The 17,121-nt window shown below is 35.5% G+C and overlaps 2 protein-coding genes across 2 annotated transcripts; one reads left to right on the top strand and one right to left on the bottom strand.

The window, feature by feature from the left end:
- The first annotated feature begins 271 nt into the window (after positions 1-271).
- On the top strand, positions 272-11,751 carry CLUB (TRAPP II complex TRAPPC10/CLUB). The gene is made up of 21 exons (XM_007021246.3): positions 272-515; positions 1,210-1,439; positions 2,241-2,422; positions 2,849-3,032; positions 3,311-3,401; positions 3,910-4,070; positions 4,430-4,519; positions 4,622-4,783; positions 4,878-4,939; positions 5,144-5,234; positions 6,006-6,169; positions 6,359-6,569; positions 6,944-7,489; positions 7,577-7,786; positions 7,965-8,358; positions 8,496-8,586; positions 8,805-8,889; positions 10,061-10,250; positions 10,465-10,760; positions 11,051-11,141; positions 11,244-11,751. Exons 1-21 carry the CDS (start codon positions 452-454, stop codon positions 11,417-11,419), a joined length of 3,771 nt encoding a protein of 1,256 aa, XP_007021308.3. The 5' UTR covers positions 272-451; the 3' UTR covers positions 11,420-11,751.
- Positions 11,752-13,491: 1,740 nt separating this feature from the next.
- Positions 13,492-15,573, bottom strand: LOC18593852 (S-adenosyl-L-methionine-dependent methyltransferases superfamily protein). Its single transcript, XM_007021245.3, has 3 exons — positions 14,988-15,573; positions 14,366-14,904; positions 13,492-14,211 (listed from the first exon to the last, which is right to left on the bottom strand). Exons 2-3 carry the CDS (start codon positions 14,853-14,855, stop codon positions 13,829-13,831), a joined length of 873 nt encoding a protein of 290 aa, XP_007021307.3. The 5' UTR covers positions 14,856-14,904; positions 14,988-15,573; the 3' UTR covers positions 13,492-13,828.
- Between the last annotated feature and the right edge of the window lie 1,548 nt (positions 15,574-17,121).

The raw sequence follows: 17,121 nt of genomic DNA, 5'->3' as shown, positions 1-17,121 counted from the left end.
TCCTCATCTAGAAAAATGATTACGTGGAAGATTTTGATTGGATGGTTGCTGGCCTTGTTGGATGATGATATGGCAACTTAGGCCTCAAGTTAGGGACGTGATTGGGTTGAAGTCCACACTTCATGACTCAAGGATAGGTCTTAAGTCAGGCCCAACCCACGGATTCCTATCCAAACGAGGGATTAATGGATTATTGCCTTAACCCTGCAACCAAACAGTCGTAACAGCAAAAATACGTAAAAATAAATCCAACGGCTAAATCAAAGGCCCGGCCGAAGTGCTTAACAAGGAAGCGGAAACACTTGATCCTTGGCAAATTGAATCCATCGAGAGAGTTGGAGAGTAAAAGCGAAACCAACACTCCAAATCTCACTGAAAAGAACTTTCTTCTTCACATTTCTACATTTGATCTATGGACTTTGTAAGGTTTGTATAGATCGAAAAGAAGAGAATGGCTAATTATTTAGCTCAGTTTCAGACGATCAAGAGCGCTTGTGATCATCTCGTGATTGCTGGTAAATCTTTTTTATTTGAATTAAACTCTTTATTTTGGGTTTGGGTTCAGTTTCTTTTTTCTTTTTTGGGATTTTTATGTTGTTGGGTGGGTTGGATCGGGGGATGTGATTACTTTACTGTTAGATCTTTTATGTGTATGTTGTGATGGTTGATGTTAATTGTTGGTGATTTGAGGTTTTTAGTTGATTTCGTGAAGTGGGTAGTTGAATTTTTGAAGTGAGGGATTGGTTTACCAATGTGGAGAGTTAAATTGAAACGGGTAATTGCTGGTGATAATTTGGTAAGTGTAGTTGGTTTGAGCTTTTTAGTTGATTTTATGAAGTGGGTTCTTGATTATGTTGACTGAGGGATTGGTTAGACTTGTGGAGAGTTACTTGAAATGCTTATCAGCTTCGTTAGCTTGTATAAATGTCTGTGATCGTCTGGTAAATTTTGTTGCTTTACGTTTATTACTTGATCCTTTTGACGAATGGATTGATTAGAAGTGTGGAATGCAGAAAAAAGAAAAGGAGAAAAAAATGAAGATATGATTTATCAATTATCTAATATATGATTCCATGATTTGCCGTTCAAGTAGTTTGTATGTAATAATAATTGGCAAATGAATGTTGGCACGTGCTGGCAAAAGAATCTGTACGATCTTTCCTTGCTACAGATTTCTATATAACTATTTCGTTATGAACTGCTTTACAGTTGAAGATGTCAGTGACTTGTGGCCTACTGTCAAGAATAGTTTTGAAGAACGGCTGCCATTTAAAAGAGCTTGCTTAAATAACAAGACCCGTAATCCTGTGTTTGTGGAGAATTTGCCAGCTGAATTCATATTAACTACCGATGCAAGACTGCGTAGCCGATTTCCTCAGGAGCAATATTTATTTTGGTTTCGAGAGCCATATGCAACTCTAGTTCTTGTTACATGTGAGGTACACACAATCTCATATATGATCTGTATTCAATATTTTTGTATCAGATGAAAAATTCTTTTAGACAGATTTCAAACAGAAATCACCAAAAAATCTGCATTATTTTTGTTATTGAAGAATATGAATAAGTTGAAAAAGACCAACAAATTTTCAGATTCATAAACTTACAGTCCACACTTTGAGAAAAGACAGTTCTTAAACTTTTCTTATAACCCAAATCTTCATTCTTCACTGAGCCTATAGAGGAGCACCTAGTTGTCTGGGCAATCCTTTTCTTTCCATTGTTGAAACAGTGAAATATGATCTCTTTCCACTTAATGTTCATTTTATCATGTTCCAATTTATTTATTAAAAACCTTCTGTTTGATAGTTGTTATTGTTGGCAAGCTATTCTTTGGTGTGCATATAAATGCATGTAATTCTAGTGCAGGATAGCACCAGTTGTCTCTTCCATGTCAGAATCTTTATGTTGCTCTCTTGAGTCTGAATGAATAAACTAAAAAATCCTTACTTTGACTTGTTTTTGATGAGTGAGCTTTGATTACTGCTTTTCAGCCCTTAGGAAGGACATGAAAAGCAGTGGGTCGTGAAAAGTATCAGAATTAGAAATCAAAAGGAAAAGGAAATTGAAATATAATTTTAGCTTCTAAATTTATACTTAGACTTTTCTTGGTACCTTCTAGTTCTATTTTATCTTGTTTGTGTTATATTAGCATTTGGCTTAATCTTTAATCTTTCTCTTCATGTTCATTTTCCATTTTTATATATTTGCTTATTGTTTTACTCACTTGATTTTCCCAGGATCTTGATGAGTTCAAGACCATTCTTAAGCCACGCCTGAAATTAATTGTCCAAAATGATGAGCGTGAATGGTTTATTGTATTTGTGTCTAGAGCTCATCCAAGCAACGATCAGGCCACCAAAATGGCAAAGAAAGTATATGCTAAACTTGAAGTTGATTTCAGCTCCAAGAAGAGGGAAAGGTAAGCTTGCAGCTCTCTGCAGCTTGTATATATTCTAATTGATGGCATGAGTGTTAGGTAGGAGTTAGGTCTTGGGTTTAATTCTTAAGTTTAGCGTTGATGTAATGTTGTATGGGTAGGAGTCAGGTCTTGGGTTTAATTCCTAAGTATAACTACAGAAAATGTCATGAAGTTGCTGTGATTGTTTCCCCTTCTTCTTAGGAGTGTTATTTTTATATTGTGGCATTACCTAAAGATTTGTTTCCTTGGTACATAAAAATATTTTTTGTCATTGGCTAACAACTTGATGCTGGAATGTTGCGCCCATGTTGCAAATTTTAGGAGAAAAAAGATATGGTGGAACTTCAAAAGTAGCACCCTCAAGAAACTGGTGTTTGACTTTACCTTTGTCATTTTCTGATATTCTAGAACTGTGCTTTCACTTAGGTGCTGCAAGTTTGACATACATGGTCCTGAAGCAAATTTTTGGGAAGACTTAGAGTCAAGGATTATGGAGTCTATCAGAAATACATTGGATAGACGTGTACAGTTCTATGAGGATGAGATACGCAAGCTTAGTGAACAGCGATTCATGCCAATTTGGAACTTCTGTAATTTTTTCATTTTGAAGGTTTGGTTCTCTTTCTAAAATTTAGGGAATATAGATAACGCTGATATTTATGGGGGATAAACTTTATGATTTTCTGTTCTTTTGTTATCCATTGTTATCCTTTTCTGGCTTTCTATTTCTGAAGATTGTAAAAAGAAACAGAGCACTTACCTAAGAGGCCCAAACTTAAAAATTGATTTTGTCCTTTGAGAGATATAATCCTAATTAATTATTACATTATTTTTAAGCTTATTTTTGAAGTCTCTGACTATTAAACACTTCATTTTCCTTTTCCTTAGGAAAGCTTGGCTTTTATGTTTGAGATGGCTCATCTTCATGACGATGCCTTACGTGAATACGATGAACTAGAATTGTGCTACTTGGAAACAGGTGTGAAATATATATTTATGCCTATATGTTAAGTGTCTATGTTATCTTGTTTTTACTTTGCTAGTGTACATTATTTTATTACTATATATTCAAACTGCAGTATGATTTGACAAATAGCCTATGTCTCCATTTCTCTTTTATGTTTAGTGCTTCAAAACAATAAAGTTGAACTGATCAAATATTTGCTTTCTATTAAAGAAGGGTGGGAAATTAGGTTATCATTCTTTACATAGTCTTTCGCTTTTTCCTGTAATTTTCTTACTTAAAAATTTGGAAGCCCAAAAATATTAACGGTGACACATTGTGAATGTGATATGTCAGTATATCTCAGTTTTTATTTTCCAGTTGACTGAGTGATGGGATATGTGAGGGCATTTATTGTGATGCCAAATTTATGATTGGGCAATTATTAAGATTTCATCTTGAAATGCTCTTTTTTCTTGTGAATTTCAGTAATTGCTTTTGGCCAGGGCACTTCTTGATCTTATTTAATAATATATAAGTGCAGTTAATATGGGTGGGAAGCATAGGGAGTTTGGAGGACTAGACCACGGTGATGATCAGGCAGCACTGCTCAACCCTGGAAACAAACCATTGACACATATTGTTCAAGATGACTCATTCAGGGAATTTGAATTCAGACAGTATCTCTTTGCTTGTCAATCAAAGGTGTGCAGTACTAACTCTTATGATTTTAAATTTGTTATACCTATACATGACACAGTCTAACCTTTTGAGTAATCACCATTAAGTGAGTTTATTTCTATTGGCAATTTTTAGAACTTTATCAAAACGCTCTTGTTATGGGTTATTTGAATGCTATGGTTAATTGATCAACAGCTGTTGACTATGTTACCTTCCCTTTAGTTCAAATGGTTAAAGCAATTTCCAATGATTTATTATTGGCTTTTCTTAAAATGTTCTATGGATGTTTCTTTAATCTCGTTGGTTTATTAGTTTCTAATCCATAGTTGACATGTCTGTTTTTGAGCTTATACTTTGTGTTACTGATTTACGTTAACTTGCAGCTCTTATTCAAGCTGAATCGTCCTTTTGAGGTTGCTTCAAGGGGTTATCCATTTATAATTAGTTTTTCAAAAGCCCTGGCAATACATGAGGTATTTGGTATTGTTTGTTTCTGTCAGCAACAATTCTGGTCATTGTTTCATTTTTTCCTTTTTTTTTTTCATTTTAATCCTCTCCTCTTGGAATTCTTGTAGAATATATTACCCTTCTGTATGCGGGAAGTTTGGGTAATCACTGCATGCCTAGCTTTAGTCAATGCAACCAATTCTCAATATGATGAGGGTCAAGTAGCCCCTGAGATAGAAAAGGAGTTCTATCGCCTTCAAGGTGATCTTTACTCCCTATGTCGGATTAAGGTAAATTTCTAGTCCTTATTATTATAAATGATAAAGGGATGGCAAGTTGTCATATTTTTTAACAACCACTGGAAAATATTGATGATTGTGGCAGTTCTTGAGGCTTGCTTATCTAATTGGATATGGAACAGAGATAGAAAGGAGTCCTGTTAACAGGTATGCATTCAATTTTTGTAGATCAAATCGCTTTTGACCTTCCACAAATTTGGTTACTTGTTCCAAAATTTGAAAAAAAAAATAGAAGGCTATTCCGTGTGGTTGAGGCTGATTTTCTCACTATGCCAAAAAGTTACCTTCATGTTGTTTTGTGGAGCTTTCGTTGAATGTGTTATGGATGCATCATTCTTTTCTTTTGAGCAGTGCTTCTCTGAGCATGCTGCCTTGGCCCAAGCCTGCAGTTTGGCCTTTAGTTCCAGATGATGCTTCCTCTGAGGTGCTTGTGAAAGAAAAGGCAAGTTATTATTCCACATTTGTAATTTTAACTCAAAACCAGCAAAAAGGCACATCTTACACACACACACTAAACCTTGTTAGTGCAAATTAATTTCTGTGTTCTCTCTCCTTCCAACTTATGTAGGACTTCTAGTTGTTCTTTTTATTTTTCATCTTGTATTTCAACATTCAAAGCATTTTAATTTAAAATGTATAAGTTGCTGATAAGGAAATGGATGTATTGATTGAAGGATCAATAATAGAACATTTTTTTGGGTACAATAGTAGAACATTTTAACAGAATAGAGATTTAAAATAGAAAAAAATGGTGTGACTGCAATAATGGCCTCTCCTTATTCAGTGGTTCCTTTCAAAGTAGAAACTTGTCTAGAGAAGAAACTAGATCAGGTTAGCAAGATTAATGTCTTTTCATGTCTGCATGCTTTAGATCCACATAAAAATGTTGTTTCTTGGTGGTTTTACCTTTTCTTGCTAGAACTTTGATGAAATTGGCCTTTTTTTTTTTGAAGTACATAATAACGTTTTACTTCTTCCAAATATAGGTTCTTTAATGGCAATGTTAGTTTCAGATGCCAAGTTCATATTTTTTAAGCTGAAGGCGCTATGTCATCCTACCACTGGAATAGTGGCTTTTTTATTACTCTAGATTTTGAGAAAGCATTATTGCCAATGCTTGTTTTCATAGTCTTAAGCTTTTATGCATTCCACGGTTTCTATAGTCTGTTAACCTCTTCATTTTTAATCCATGTAATTTACATTTTTGGTTCAGATGATTCTGCAAGAAACTCCTAGAGTCAAGCACTTTGGCATTCAGAGGAAACCCTTGCCCCTGGAACCTACTGTTTTAATACGTGAGGCAAACCGGCGAAGGGCTTCCCTTTCTGCTGGAAACACATCAGAGATGTTTGATGGTCGACCTGCCTTTGCCGATGGGTAAGGAAATCTCAAGAATCAAGGCAAATGTTGCCTTAGCAACTTTTTGAAGATGACTTACTCTTGGCTTGAAGTTTTCATGTCAAGAAATTGTTTTGACTTTTTGTTTGCCTTTTTCTTTTCATATTTGCCATTTTGGTTTTGTAATTAAAAAGTTTTTATGTCAAGTAAATGTATGCATGCTGACAGATCAGGCTCAGATGTATCATTAAAGACATCCCCATCAAATAAAGCACAAGCAATATCGATGTCACGTACTCACTCATCTCCTGGATTCGAGGGCACCATTGATCGACCTATGAGACTTGCTGAAATATTTGTTGCTGCTGAACATGCTCTGAAGCAAACAATTTTAAATCCCGATCTGCAGAAAACTTTGTCATCTATAAAGGAGTTTGAGGTATCAAACTGAGGCTACACATATTTGCGTTGTTCATGTTTCCACCTTTAAAAGCCTTTTTTTTGTTGGGGTGAGGGGTTGGGGAGAGGACACTGTACTTTCCTAAAAATTCTCTTCTTCTGTCCCTGGTATTTGATCTAGGTTTACTGGACAATCTCTATGTCCCCTAGGATGATTTGGAGTCTTTCAAAATATTAACACATTTATACCACAATTACATTCTCCTTGGGGTTATCACTTGGAAGTCCCAATAATCGAGTTTAGACTCTTAGTCATTCTATAATCCAGGATTTATTTGACTGATGCAGGGCACTGATATTCAGTATTTAATCTATCTTCTCTTTTCTCATTAATTCCTTTTCATGTCATGGCAGCAAAAGTATATGGAGCTCACTAAAGGTACTGCTGACAATTACCATCGTTCTTGGTGGAAACGACATGGAGTTGTCCTTGATGGTGAAATTGCAGCTGTCTGCTTTAAGCGTGGGAACTTTGACCTAGCTGCAAAGTCATATGAGAAGGTTTGCGCACTTTATGCAGGTGAAGGATGGCAAGATTTATTGGCTGAAGTCCTGCCCAATTTAGCTGAATGTCAGAAGATACTCAATGACCAAGCTGGCTACCTGTCATCTTGTGTGCGATTGCTTTCACTAGATAAAGGTTTATTTTCGATGAAGGAACGCCAAGCTTTTCAGTCAGAAGTTGTTAGTCTTGCACATAGTGAAATGAAGCACCCTGTTCCTCTTGATGTATCATCATTAATTACTTTTTCCGGGAATCCTGGGCCTCCTTTGGAATTATGTGATGGGGATCCTGGTACCTTATCTGTAACTGTTTGGAGTGGCTTTCCTGATGATATAACTCTTGATTCTCTTACTCTCACTTTGATGGCTACATATAATGCGGATGAAGGTGGGAAGGTATGGTTTCTAAGACAAGATGATGCCAGTATGTTTGTACACTATGTCATAGCATGATATGACTTGGTTATTTGATTCATATTTCAGTTAAGGAGCCCTACTGCCACTGTGCTAAAGCCTGGTAGGAATACAATCACCTTTCCTTTACCACCACAGAAACCTGGTTCCTACGTCTTGGGAGTTCTTACTGGACACATTGGACACTTGACTTTTCGATCTCATAGTTTTTCCAAGGGAGGTCCAGCAGATAGTGATGATTTCATGAGCTATGAGAAACCGACCCGGCCTATACTGAAGGTACTCTCTCTCTCTTTTGGTTTGGAAGTAGTGTCTCTCAAGTTAATAGGGATTAAGAAAAGTTGCAGATAATAATGTTCATAATCATCAGTGAAATTCAGGACTATGGGATCAAGAAGCTCGTTTATTCTTTTGTTTTATTTCTTCAATCTTCTGATCAAAGTTTCTCTTTACTTAGGTTTCCAAACCGAGACCTCTAGTTGATCTTTCTGCTGCTATATCATCTGCCTTACTGATTAATGAAGCTCAGTGGATTGGAATTATAGCACAACCTATAAACTACTCCTTAAAAGGTGCTGTCTTGCATATTGATACTGGTCCTGGTCTGAAGATTGAAGAGTCACATTCCATTGAGATAGAGAGTTACAGAAATGCCCCTCAGAGTTCTGCTGATATGGCAAACTCTGGTGATGCTAGGAAAGATAGTTCTGTGGCTGCTAATAAGGACTTTGAGCAGCTAAGTCTCCATAATGGTAAAATAGAGTTACCAGATTGGGCCAGTGATGTGACCTCAATTCTATGGATTCCAATTCGTGCTATTGATGACAAGCTTGCAAGAGGGTCATCTTCAGGTGAGGAAAAAAAGTCCAAATTTGTGACAGTTTCAATTGTGAGTACATGCTTGTTTGTGTGCAAAAATGCATCTTTGTGCACTTGTTTGCTGCATCTGACGGCTAGGACATTTATGATTTGTTGTATGCTGTGGCAGGGGCCCCACAGAGACAGAGCATTGTGGATGGAATGAGGACAATAGCTCTGAAACTTGAATTTGGAACATCAAACAACCAGATCTATGACAGGTATTGCCTTTCCTCACATTTTTATTTTTAACATCTACAGTTTTCAATGTGAATTCCATCTCTCTCTCTCTCTCTCACGCACACTTGCACAATACACCCACCTGCAGCTTGGGAGCCCTCGAGACCGACTATCTTCTTTTGTTTCTCTGGTTTTTCATGACCTGGTTTTTGTATTTGATTTCTGAACTTCATTACGTGATCTACTCCCTGATATGCAGAACCATTGCTTTGCATTTCACTGACCCTTTCCATGTGAGCACACGTGTTGCAGATAAATGCAATGATGGTACATTGCTTTTGCAGGTCAGTATGTCCTAAGCTTTCAGCCACATTCATGTATGTATGCTTTTGTGGTACATTTTAATGAAGCAGTCGTGTATAAATAAAAGGACTTCAGCTTCTTGTCTCTCAGTTTTCTTACATATTGAAGATAGAAACGGGCTAGCAAGAAGTCCATCCAACTGCCCCTTTTCTCTATGTGCATAGTTATGCCAGTTTGGGTCTGCCCCTTTTCTCTATGTGCATAGTTATGCCAGTTTGGGTGAGGCATACCTCATAATCTGGTTTTAAACTTTAAATTGAGATTGATGAAGTCCTTAGACTACCTCCTAGTATAAGCCAACTTGCTTTAATGGTTAGTATTGTGAACAGCCTGCAGAATATGTAAATGAAGGTGTTGCTAGTTTAGTAACAAGATTCCTAGACTCTATGAAGAATGAAGTGAATTCAAAACTCCAGACTCTTTGTGACAATCTGTAGTAACAAGATTTTGCTGGTATTGAATATAGAATTGCCCAAACCTGGTCCGAAGTCCTGTTTGAGTATTCTTCAGCTTAACCTGAGTTGAAATTATCATCCTTGCAACACAGTCCATTGTGACTTATGCTATTATCTTTTGTTTCTTTTTTCTTCATTAATGTCTCTCAAGTAGTGACACTGGATATGATGAGTCGTAGGGTTATGAAATTATCTAAATGACTAAATCTCAAGGAATTTAGCATATGCTGAATTAATATTTAAAGATGCTATCATAAAAGGAATATCATAGGATTTGGGTTTCAGTGACTTGAATTTGAAGAGAGGAAGTAAGAACAATTAGGTAAAGCAGCCAAACCACTAATCCTATTATTTTTGTCTGGTTTGCTTTTGATGCGTAACTTCAGTCATCAATGGACAAGCTTGAGCTTGTTGTATAGCATCTGAAAATATGATAAGTTTCTATTTTTTTAGTAGCACTGCTTGATTAGTGTGTATACCACTTCATATGTCATTAACTGACAGTGCATGTTGGACTAGGGATTAACCGTATCTAGGGAAATATATTTATCTATTACATGTGAGTAAGAGACGTTGCTTGAATCTTACATTCATGGTGTATGCCGAGATTAACATTTCTGATTCATATTTGTGTTACAAATTTCCTATGGCTCTTCATATTTTGTATGAAGCTCACGTTGGTTCATGTTACTTCCAGGTAACACTGCACTCCCAAGTGAAGGCCACATTGACTGTTTATGATGCTTGGCTTGATCTTCAAGATGGATTTGTTCATGCTGGACAAGGAGATGGAAGACCAATTTCTGGCTTTTTTCCACTTGTCGTATCTTCAACTTCAAGAGCAGGACTCTTATTCTGTGTATGCTTGGGGAAGAAATTTGCTGAAGGTATGGACTTCATTGTTTGGATAATATGAGGGCATAGGCTTCTGCTTTTGTAATTCTTGACTGTTTATTCACATTAAAATGTCAAACACTAGTGGTTGTGCCTTATTCTTATAATTTTATCATTAACAAGACCTATATATGATAACCTCTCATCCGCTTACTCCTCTCACTTTGGCTTACATTGATGACAAGTAATCTACCCCTTGCTTCACAGATGAAAATAAGGCTCAACAAGACAGCATATTAAACATCAGATATGGAATTGCTGGTGATAGGACCATTGGGGCACACCCCCCTGTGGCTGTGAAATCAAATGAAACTGAGGGTACTGCTCAGGATTTGATCTTCAGGAGTGCTCTAGTTTTGCAGCAGCCTGTGCTTGACCCATGCCTGGCTGTTGGGTTCCTGCCCCTTCCTTCTGATGGTCTTCGAGTTGGGCAACTTGTTACCATGAAATGGAGGGTTGAAAGGTTGATAGACATTGAGGAGAAGAGAGTTCCTCCAAACAATGTAAGTTACAATAATCCTACTCTTGGCCAAATTTGAGCTACAAGTATTTAGGAATAAGCATGCATCCATGTCCCTACATCTTTTGAGTTAAAATTTGGTAAATTAATTGCAGCAAAAGACCTTTATTTGTATTATCATCAACTTTCTTTCTGGTTCCCATCACCTAGGCTGGGATAAGGAAAGCATAGGGATGCTTTATATTTCTCATAAATCTGTAGAGAAGCTATTAGTGAATACCGTGCAACTCTCCTGCAATTTTGCACACTCAGCTACTATCTCTTGTTTGACAGGTTGAGATGTTATATGAAGTCAATGCAAATTCTGAGAATTGGATGATTGCTGGGAGGAAGAGGGGGCATGTATCTCTGTCCACAAAGCAAGGTTTACAAACTGATTCCCTATTCACTTTATAATGATAATTCCCAATGGCTTTGTAGCTAAGCAGAAACATTCATATATCATTTCTGCTGTATGTACTTACAGGTTCAAGGATAGTGATTTCCATATTATGCGTGCCACTTGTTGCTGGTTACGTTCATCCCCCTCAACTCGGGCTACCAGATATTGATGAGGCGAATGTAAGCTGCAGTCCTGCCGGACCTCACCTGGTTTGCGTCTTGCCTCCTGCTCTCAGTTCATCCTTCTGCATTCCAGCGTGATCGACTCTGGCTTCTCCTCATACCAGTCATCTCTGGTCGTAATTCTCCACTCTTGATAAGTAAATTCCATTCAATGAAACTTTTAACAGTCAGAGATAAAATTTCAGGCATCCAGTTTTGATTTTGCTTGATATTTGTAAATTTGCAATATTTTTCCCCCTTGCATTGTTGGGAAAAATGAAGAGAACTCCATTGATTTAGATTAGAATAGATAGTTCTTTCAATGCTTTCAATATCAGTTGTGCAATGTTCTTGGCTCATGTACATAAGAACTTGGGATAAGGTTATTCAGAACTTCACCTTCACATGGTGGTCAAATGATTCCAGTTTAATTTTGCTTGCCCATTTAATTATTATTTTATCATCAAAACAATAAAATATTGATTTATGGTACCATTTTAAATATTTAAATATAATTTAAAATTAAAATTTTAAAAAATCATTTATTAATATAATAACCTATCCGGGTTGAGTTCAAGTCAAAAACATTATGTCCAAACTTAATCTAGACAAGTAATTTGATTCCTTGTTAAAGTATCATATGACTATGTGATATTAATTTCGAAAATCGCAATTTATTAAAGAATCAAAAGATAATAACTTATTTAAGTTTGGGATTTATTTAGGTATTTGAACTAAAACATTTTTATAAAACATTTACCTTCCCAAAATCATTGAACTCGAGACAACATTGAGGTATCTGGTAAGAAGGAAGGGTATATATTAATGAACTTATAGTTTGAGAATATTAGGAAGACACATGGGGATGTGAGGCAATTAAATTGTATGTGAACAGGACAATGAACAATTAATGCAAGATGGGGCTTTCCTAGATTGATGGTGAAACTTGAACAAAAAGAGTGACTAGGCACAAAACCAACACATGCTGCAATTAATATGTTTCTGATGATTCTGGTGAGCAATCAAAAAGAATCCCATCTTAGATTGTTCTTTAAGTAATTTTTATGCAGCACTGAGCTCGGATCACTGCCCTTTTCTTTTAATTTATGATTTTTTTCCCTTTACTTTGATGTTAAGAATTTACAAGATCTAATTATTACAATAGAATATTGATCGTTATTGACTGACTGTACGATGTTTTTTGAATTTTATTTATGTTTATTTTAAAATTTATCAATCCGTATACGATGATCAATAAACAAATCCCATTTCTTCAAAAACAAGATAATAAATTTAAAACAAATTCAAAAGGCTAGTGATGATGCATTTTACACTAAATTTTTTATTAAAAATTCAACTGATTAATATCCAAATTCAACCATTCGGTGTAAGAACAGTAGTAAGTACTCATTGTCCTTCACTATCTTTTGTACTGAGGGGGGGGGGGGGGGAAGAAACAAACAAATTTTCCACTAAAATGATTGAGCAAAATGAGACAATATTCATGTGAGTGCATTTAGGGAAATGGGGTATATGGTTTCGTAAAGGCTGTGAAATCACAAGGGGCAAGTGTTCACCAATTGGTGGAGACCAGAGAGCAAATTGATAAAAACCAAGCACCGAAACAACCTTTTGTTTTTCTACTAATTTGGATAAGAGATATTTTGGATCCAAAAACCTAACTAAATTCCACTAAGAATAGCATGTTTCATTATCAAGGATTTTAAAAGATAGAGAGATCTGACAACCCCCCAACCCTACACCAATCCCATCAGCTCACAACCTCCACAAAGTCCCATCCCACCCAATAAAGCACCCCTATCTTCTGCATTTTTACCTCCATTCCTCCATTCATTTGGTAGGTAGGCAAGCTCACATGGGAGCAAGGGAGTTGCAAAAGAAACAACCCCATCATTACCAATCACTGTGTTTCAAGATCCAAATCAAAACCCTTTTCTTTGTTAACAACTAGTACCACTTTTCTCCATTGAAAATTGTAAAGAAGCATCTTCAGTATCATGAGGGAATTTTGGAGATTTACTAAGTAAATTATGAAAAAAAAAAGTATATCTATTTAATATTTGATCAAAACAATTCGTATAATCTTTTATTAATATCGTAACATATACTCATTATAAAATATAAATAACTACACAAAAAAAGTAAAAACATGTAGCAAAACTTATTTCATTATTCACACAAAGCTTTGCTTTAAAGTACATAATAAGAAGAATGGTTATCAATCTTCAAATTGATAACCATATTATAGATTACATAGGCTAAGTATGTTTTCAACAAAAACATCTGGTTTGGCTTCGTCTCCCCAGACTTGAGAAAAAAAAAAAAACTTAATCTCAACATTAATGTATAATTTTCATTTCTAATTCGATTTTTTTCAAACATCATCATCTTCAACATCATCTACGTAATAATAATTTTTTTTTTACGTATAATTTCACTTCTTCGGTTTTTTCTTAATTGCGAACCAAAATTTTTTTTTTTACCACATCAGCATCTCCAATCCAACCGGACTTCGCCCGGGCCGACGATATGCTGACTAGGCTTCTTAAACGATACCATGTGGCTGCTGACCATGAAGGCAGTTACACGTTCGGAAACCCTAATATCCTCCATCTTTAATTCTTGCAACCGCCGCACGTACTCCGGCACGTGGAGGAGGTCCCACACGACCCCGACCCCGCCTGGTTTCAAGACCCTCACCATCTCCCCCAGCGCCCTCATCCTCTCCGCCGCAGCCTCCACCGTACGGTGGCCGTATTCTTTTCCTACCCTGTGCACGCACACGGCCGATACTACCACGTCGAAATAGTTATCCCCGAACGGGAGACCCCTCACATCACCTTCCCTGCACGTCACGTACTCCCCCACGCCTGTTTCAAATTCCCCAATCAGCTTATTATAATTAATACTACGTAATTTATTACGAATTTATTATTTTACCAAAAGTTGGTAGCAGGCAGAGTACTACAATTTATTAGGGGAACCAAACAAAGGTAGCCGAGAAGGAAAAGAACAGTCACAAACCTTCCACGTTGGCGGTTCGCAGCGTGGACAACGTAGTCCGTTTAGACCGATCCAACCCAACAACCCGACCCGAACTACCAGTCTTCTTCAGCTGCGTCGCCACCGCATTGAGCAGAATCCCTCTGCCACACCCAATATCGAGTGCCAGCTTCACCGTCGACCAATCGTTAACGGACCCGACCATCCGCTGCGCCATGTCGTAATGCAACGGTCCAGCGGAGTAAAAGAAGTTCGCCGCCGCGAAAAATAAGCAAACAGCAGAAATAGCCGTGACGGCGCCACTGAACCCGGCGGCGAAGCGGGCAGCGCCTGAACTGGAAAGAAATGTGTGGAAGAAGTGGAAGACGGAGTCGAAGTAGTAGAGGAAGAGGACGGAAAGTAACGAGAAGAAAACAGCGTGGCACAAAAGAAAAACAAGAGTTTGCCACTGGTCCATGCCGTAAATGGCGTAGATCTGGGTCCAATCTCTGCTGCTATTGCTTTTTCCCATGGAGTGATTTCCACTTCGTTTCTCGTTCTCCTCTTGATCTCTGCAAAAACTAAAAAGAAAAAAAAAACAAAGAAGATTCAGTAAAGTAACTCACTATAACAAATAAATTTCCCTTTCCTTTCATATACTTACCAGGCAAAGAAGAAACAGCTTGAAATTCGAATGCTTGGAATGATCTTCAACTCTTTTACTACTTGCTTTGAGTTTTTCCTTGTTGGGTTTTCGTCAAATTATCTGATCAACCAAATTAGCTAATGTTTTCGAAGCAAAATCCTTTGGGTGATCCCAGAAATGATCACTCAAAACAGAGAAAAAGAAGGTAGCAGAAAATCGTCTCGAGAGAAAATATAAGAGGAAAAGAAAAAGTCATATCATATGATCCAAACAGAAGGGAAAAAAAGAGACAAATGGATCATGATTTATAGCAATATGAATCTGCAAATGTCAGTCGTACTGGCATTCGACGATTAAATGAGAATGATCTCATTTGCAGCTCACAATTTTCTTTTCTTTTTTTTCTATTATTTTTCACGCGCTTTCGAATTCGTCCTTTTGGTTTTTTGTGAGGTTGATTCGAATTTTATAGGGACAAGAGAGAAGAAAAATTTTCTTTTTTTTTTTAAGTTTAAAATCTAATGGAAAATTTTCTCAGTGAGTGGAAAATGTACGGCCTTTCCCTCAGAGAGAAAGAGAAAGAAAATGAGAGCGTGACCGAGTGAGTGGGATTCTGGATATAGTTTACTATTATTTTATTCCTCCATGTAAGTAACAAAGGGCAAAATGGGAATTAAAAAATTTAAGACGGCACCCTATGACTCGTTAAGTTGGAAAATTTTGACTTTTTCTTTCATTTTATTATCTTTCCAAGTTTGAAATCTAATGGCGCTGCCGCCGTAATTATTTTAATTAATTAAGCAGGTGAATATTTTTATATTAAAAAATTAGTTTAATTTAATAATTATTATTATATATATTAACATCACAATTTTTAAATTTTATAAATAAATTCATCGATATAAATCATTTGACATAATCAAACAGAGAATACGTCGTATCTAAATTAAGTTTAAAATTTCAATTGGAGTTATTTTTTTATATAAATCGAATTTGTTTGCTCACATAAAATTCTTCAGCTAAGGTCAAATACAAATTGTCTAAGCATCATGTAAAATTGAACCTAATATATTTGTCTTCATGACTCTAAAAGATAAGCATCTTATAAAATATTAAATTTATATTCTTGTAACCATTTCGGGTTGGGAAATTAAATTTAATAAAATTTTAAAAGTTGGGTTTTGTTTTATTTTTTTTTTCACTTTTTCCTATTGGGTACATGTCAAATTAATGCTTTATTTAAATACGTATGTATTAATGTACAATATTTTCAAAATACTCATATATTATGTAAAATAAATAAAGTATTTTGAACTTTGAAGTGTATATCAAACAATTTCTTCACAATTTTTTTATTCTTTTTAATAAATACACAAAGAATTAAATTTAATAATTATTTTAATTAATTAGAGAGGTGAATATTTTTATATTAAAAAATAATTTAATTTAATAATTATTATTATATATATTAATATCACCATTTTTAAATTTTATAAACGAATTCATCGATAAAAACTATTTGACATAATCAAACATAGAATACGTCGTATTCAAATTAAGTTTAAAATTTCAAATTGGAGTTATTTTTTTTATAAAAATCTAATTTGTTTGCTCACATAAAATTCTTCAGCTAAGGTCAACTACAAATTATCTAAGCATCATATAAAATTGAACATAATATATTTGTCTTCATGACTTTAAAAGATAAGCATCTTATAAAATATTAAATTTATATTCTCGTAATAATCTTGGGTTCGGAAATTAAATTTAATAAAAATTCTAAAAGTTGGGTCTTGTTTAATTTTTTTTTTTTCACTTTTTCTTATCCGGTGTATGGCAAATTAATGTTTTATTAAAATACGTATATATTAATGCACAATATTTTCGAAGTACTCATATATTTTGTAAAATAAATAAAGTATTTTGAACTTTGAAGTGTATACCAAACAATTTCTTCATAATTTTTTTATTTTTTTAATATATTTACATAAATAAATTTGAAATGTAATTTTCTTTTTTGAAAATGGAAAAACAAAGAAAGAAGAAAGATTCCCCGCAAATCATGGAGTGGGATGATCCTGACTGTACAAAATGGACATCTTGGGATTGATGTAAATTGAATTTTTTTTTCTTTGACCAAAGCAATCCGCCG

The sequence above is a fragment of the Theobroma cacao genome, chromosome 7 (assembly GCF_053813885.1).
Source record: "Theobroma cacao isolate CCN51 chromosome 7, ASM5381388v1, whole genome shotgun sequence".
In the NCBI taxonomy this organism is placed as follows: Eukaryota; Viridiplantae; Streptophyta; class Magnoliopsida; order Malvales; family Malvaceae; genus Theobroma; species Theobroma cacao.
This window is presented reverse-complemented; position numbering and strand designations above follow the sequence as displayed.

Bases quoted from the DNA above. Each gene is read 5' to 3' on its own strand.
- CLUB (XM_007021246.3), top strand. From the start codon at position 452: ATGGCTAATTATTTAGCTCAGTTTCAGACGATCAAGAGCGCTTGTGAT. The intron at 6,170-6,358 runs GTAAGGAAATCT...GCATGCTGACAG, and splicing joins CGACCTGCCTTTGCCGATGG to ATCAGGCTCAGATGTATCAT. The intron at 8,587-8,804 runs GTATTGCCTTTC...CCTGATATGCAG, and splicing joins AACAACCAGATCTATGACAG to AACCATTGCTTTGCATTTCA.
- LOC18593852 (XM_007021245.3), bottom strand. From the start codon at position 14,855: ATGGGAAAAAGCAATAGCAGCAGAGATTGGACCCAGATCTACGCCATT. The intron at 14,212-14,365 runs GTTTGTGACTGT...AATTTGAAACAG, and splicing joins GCGAACCGCCAACGTGGAAG to GCGTGGGGGAGTACGTGACG.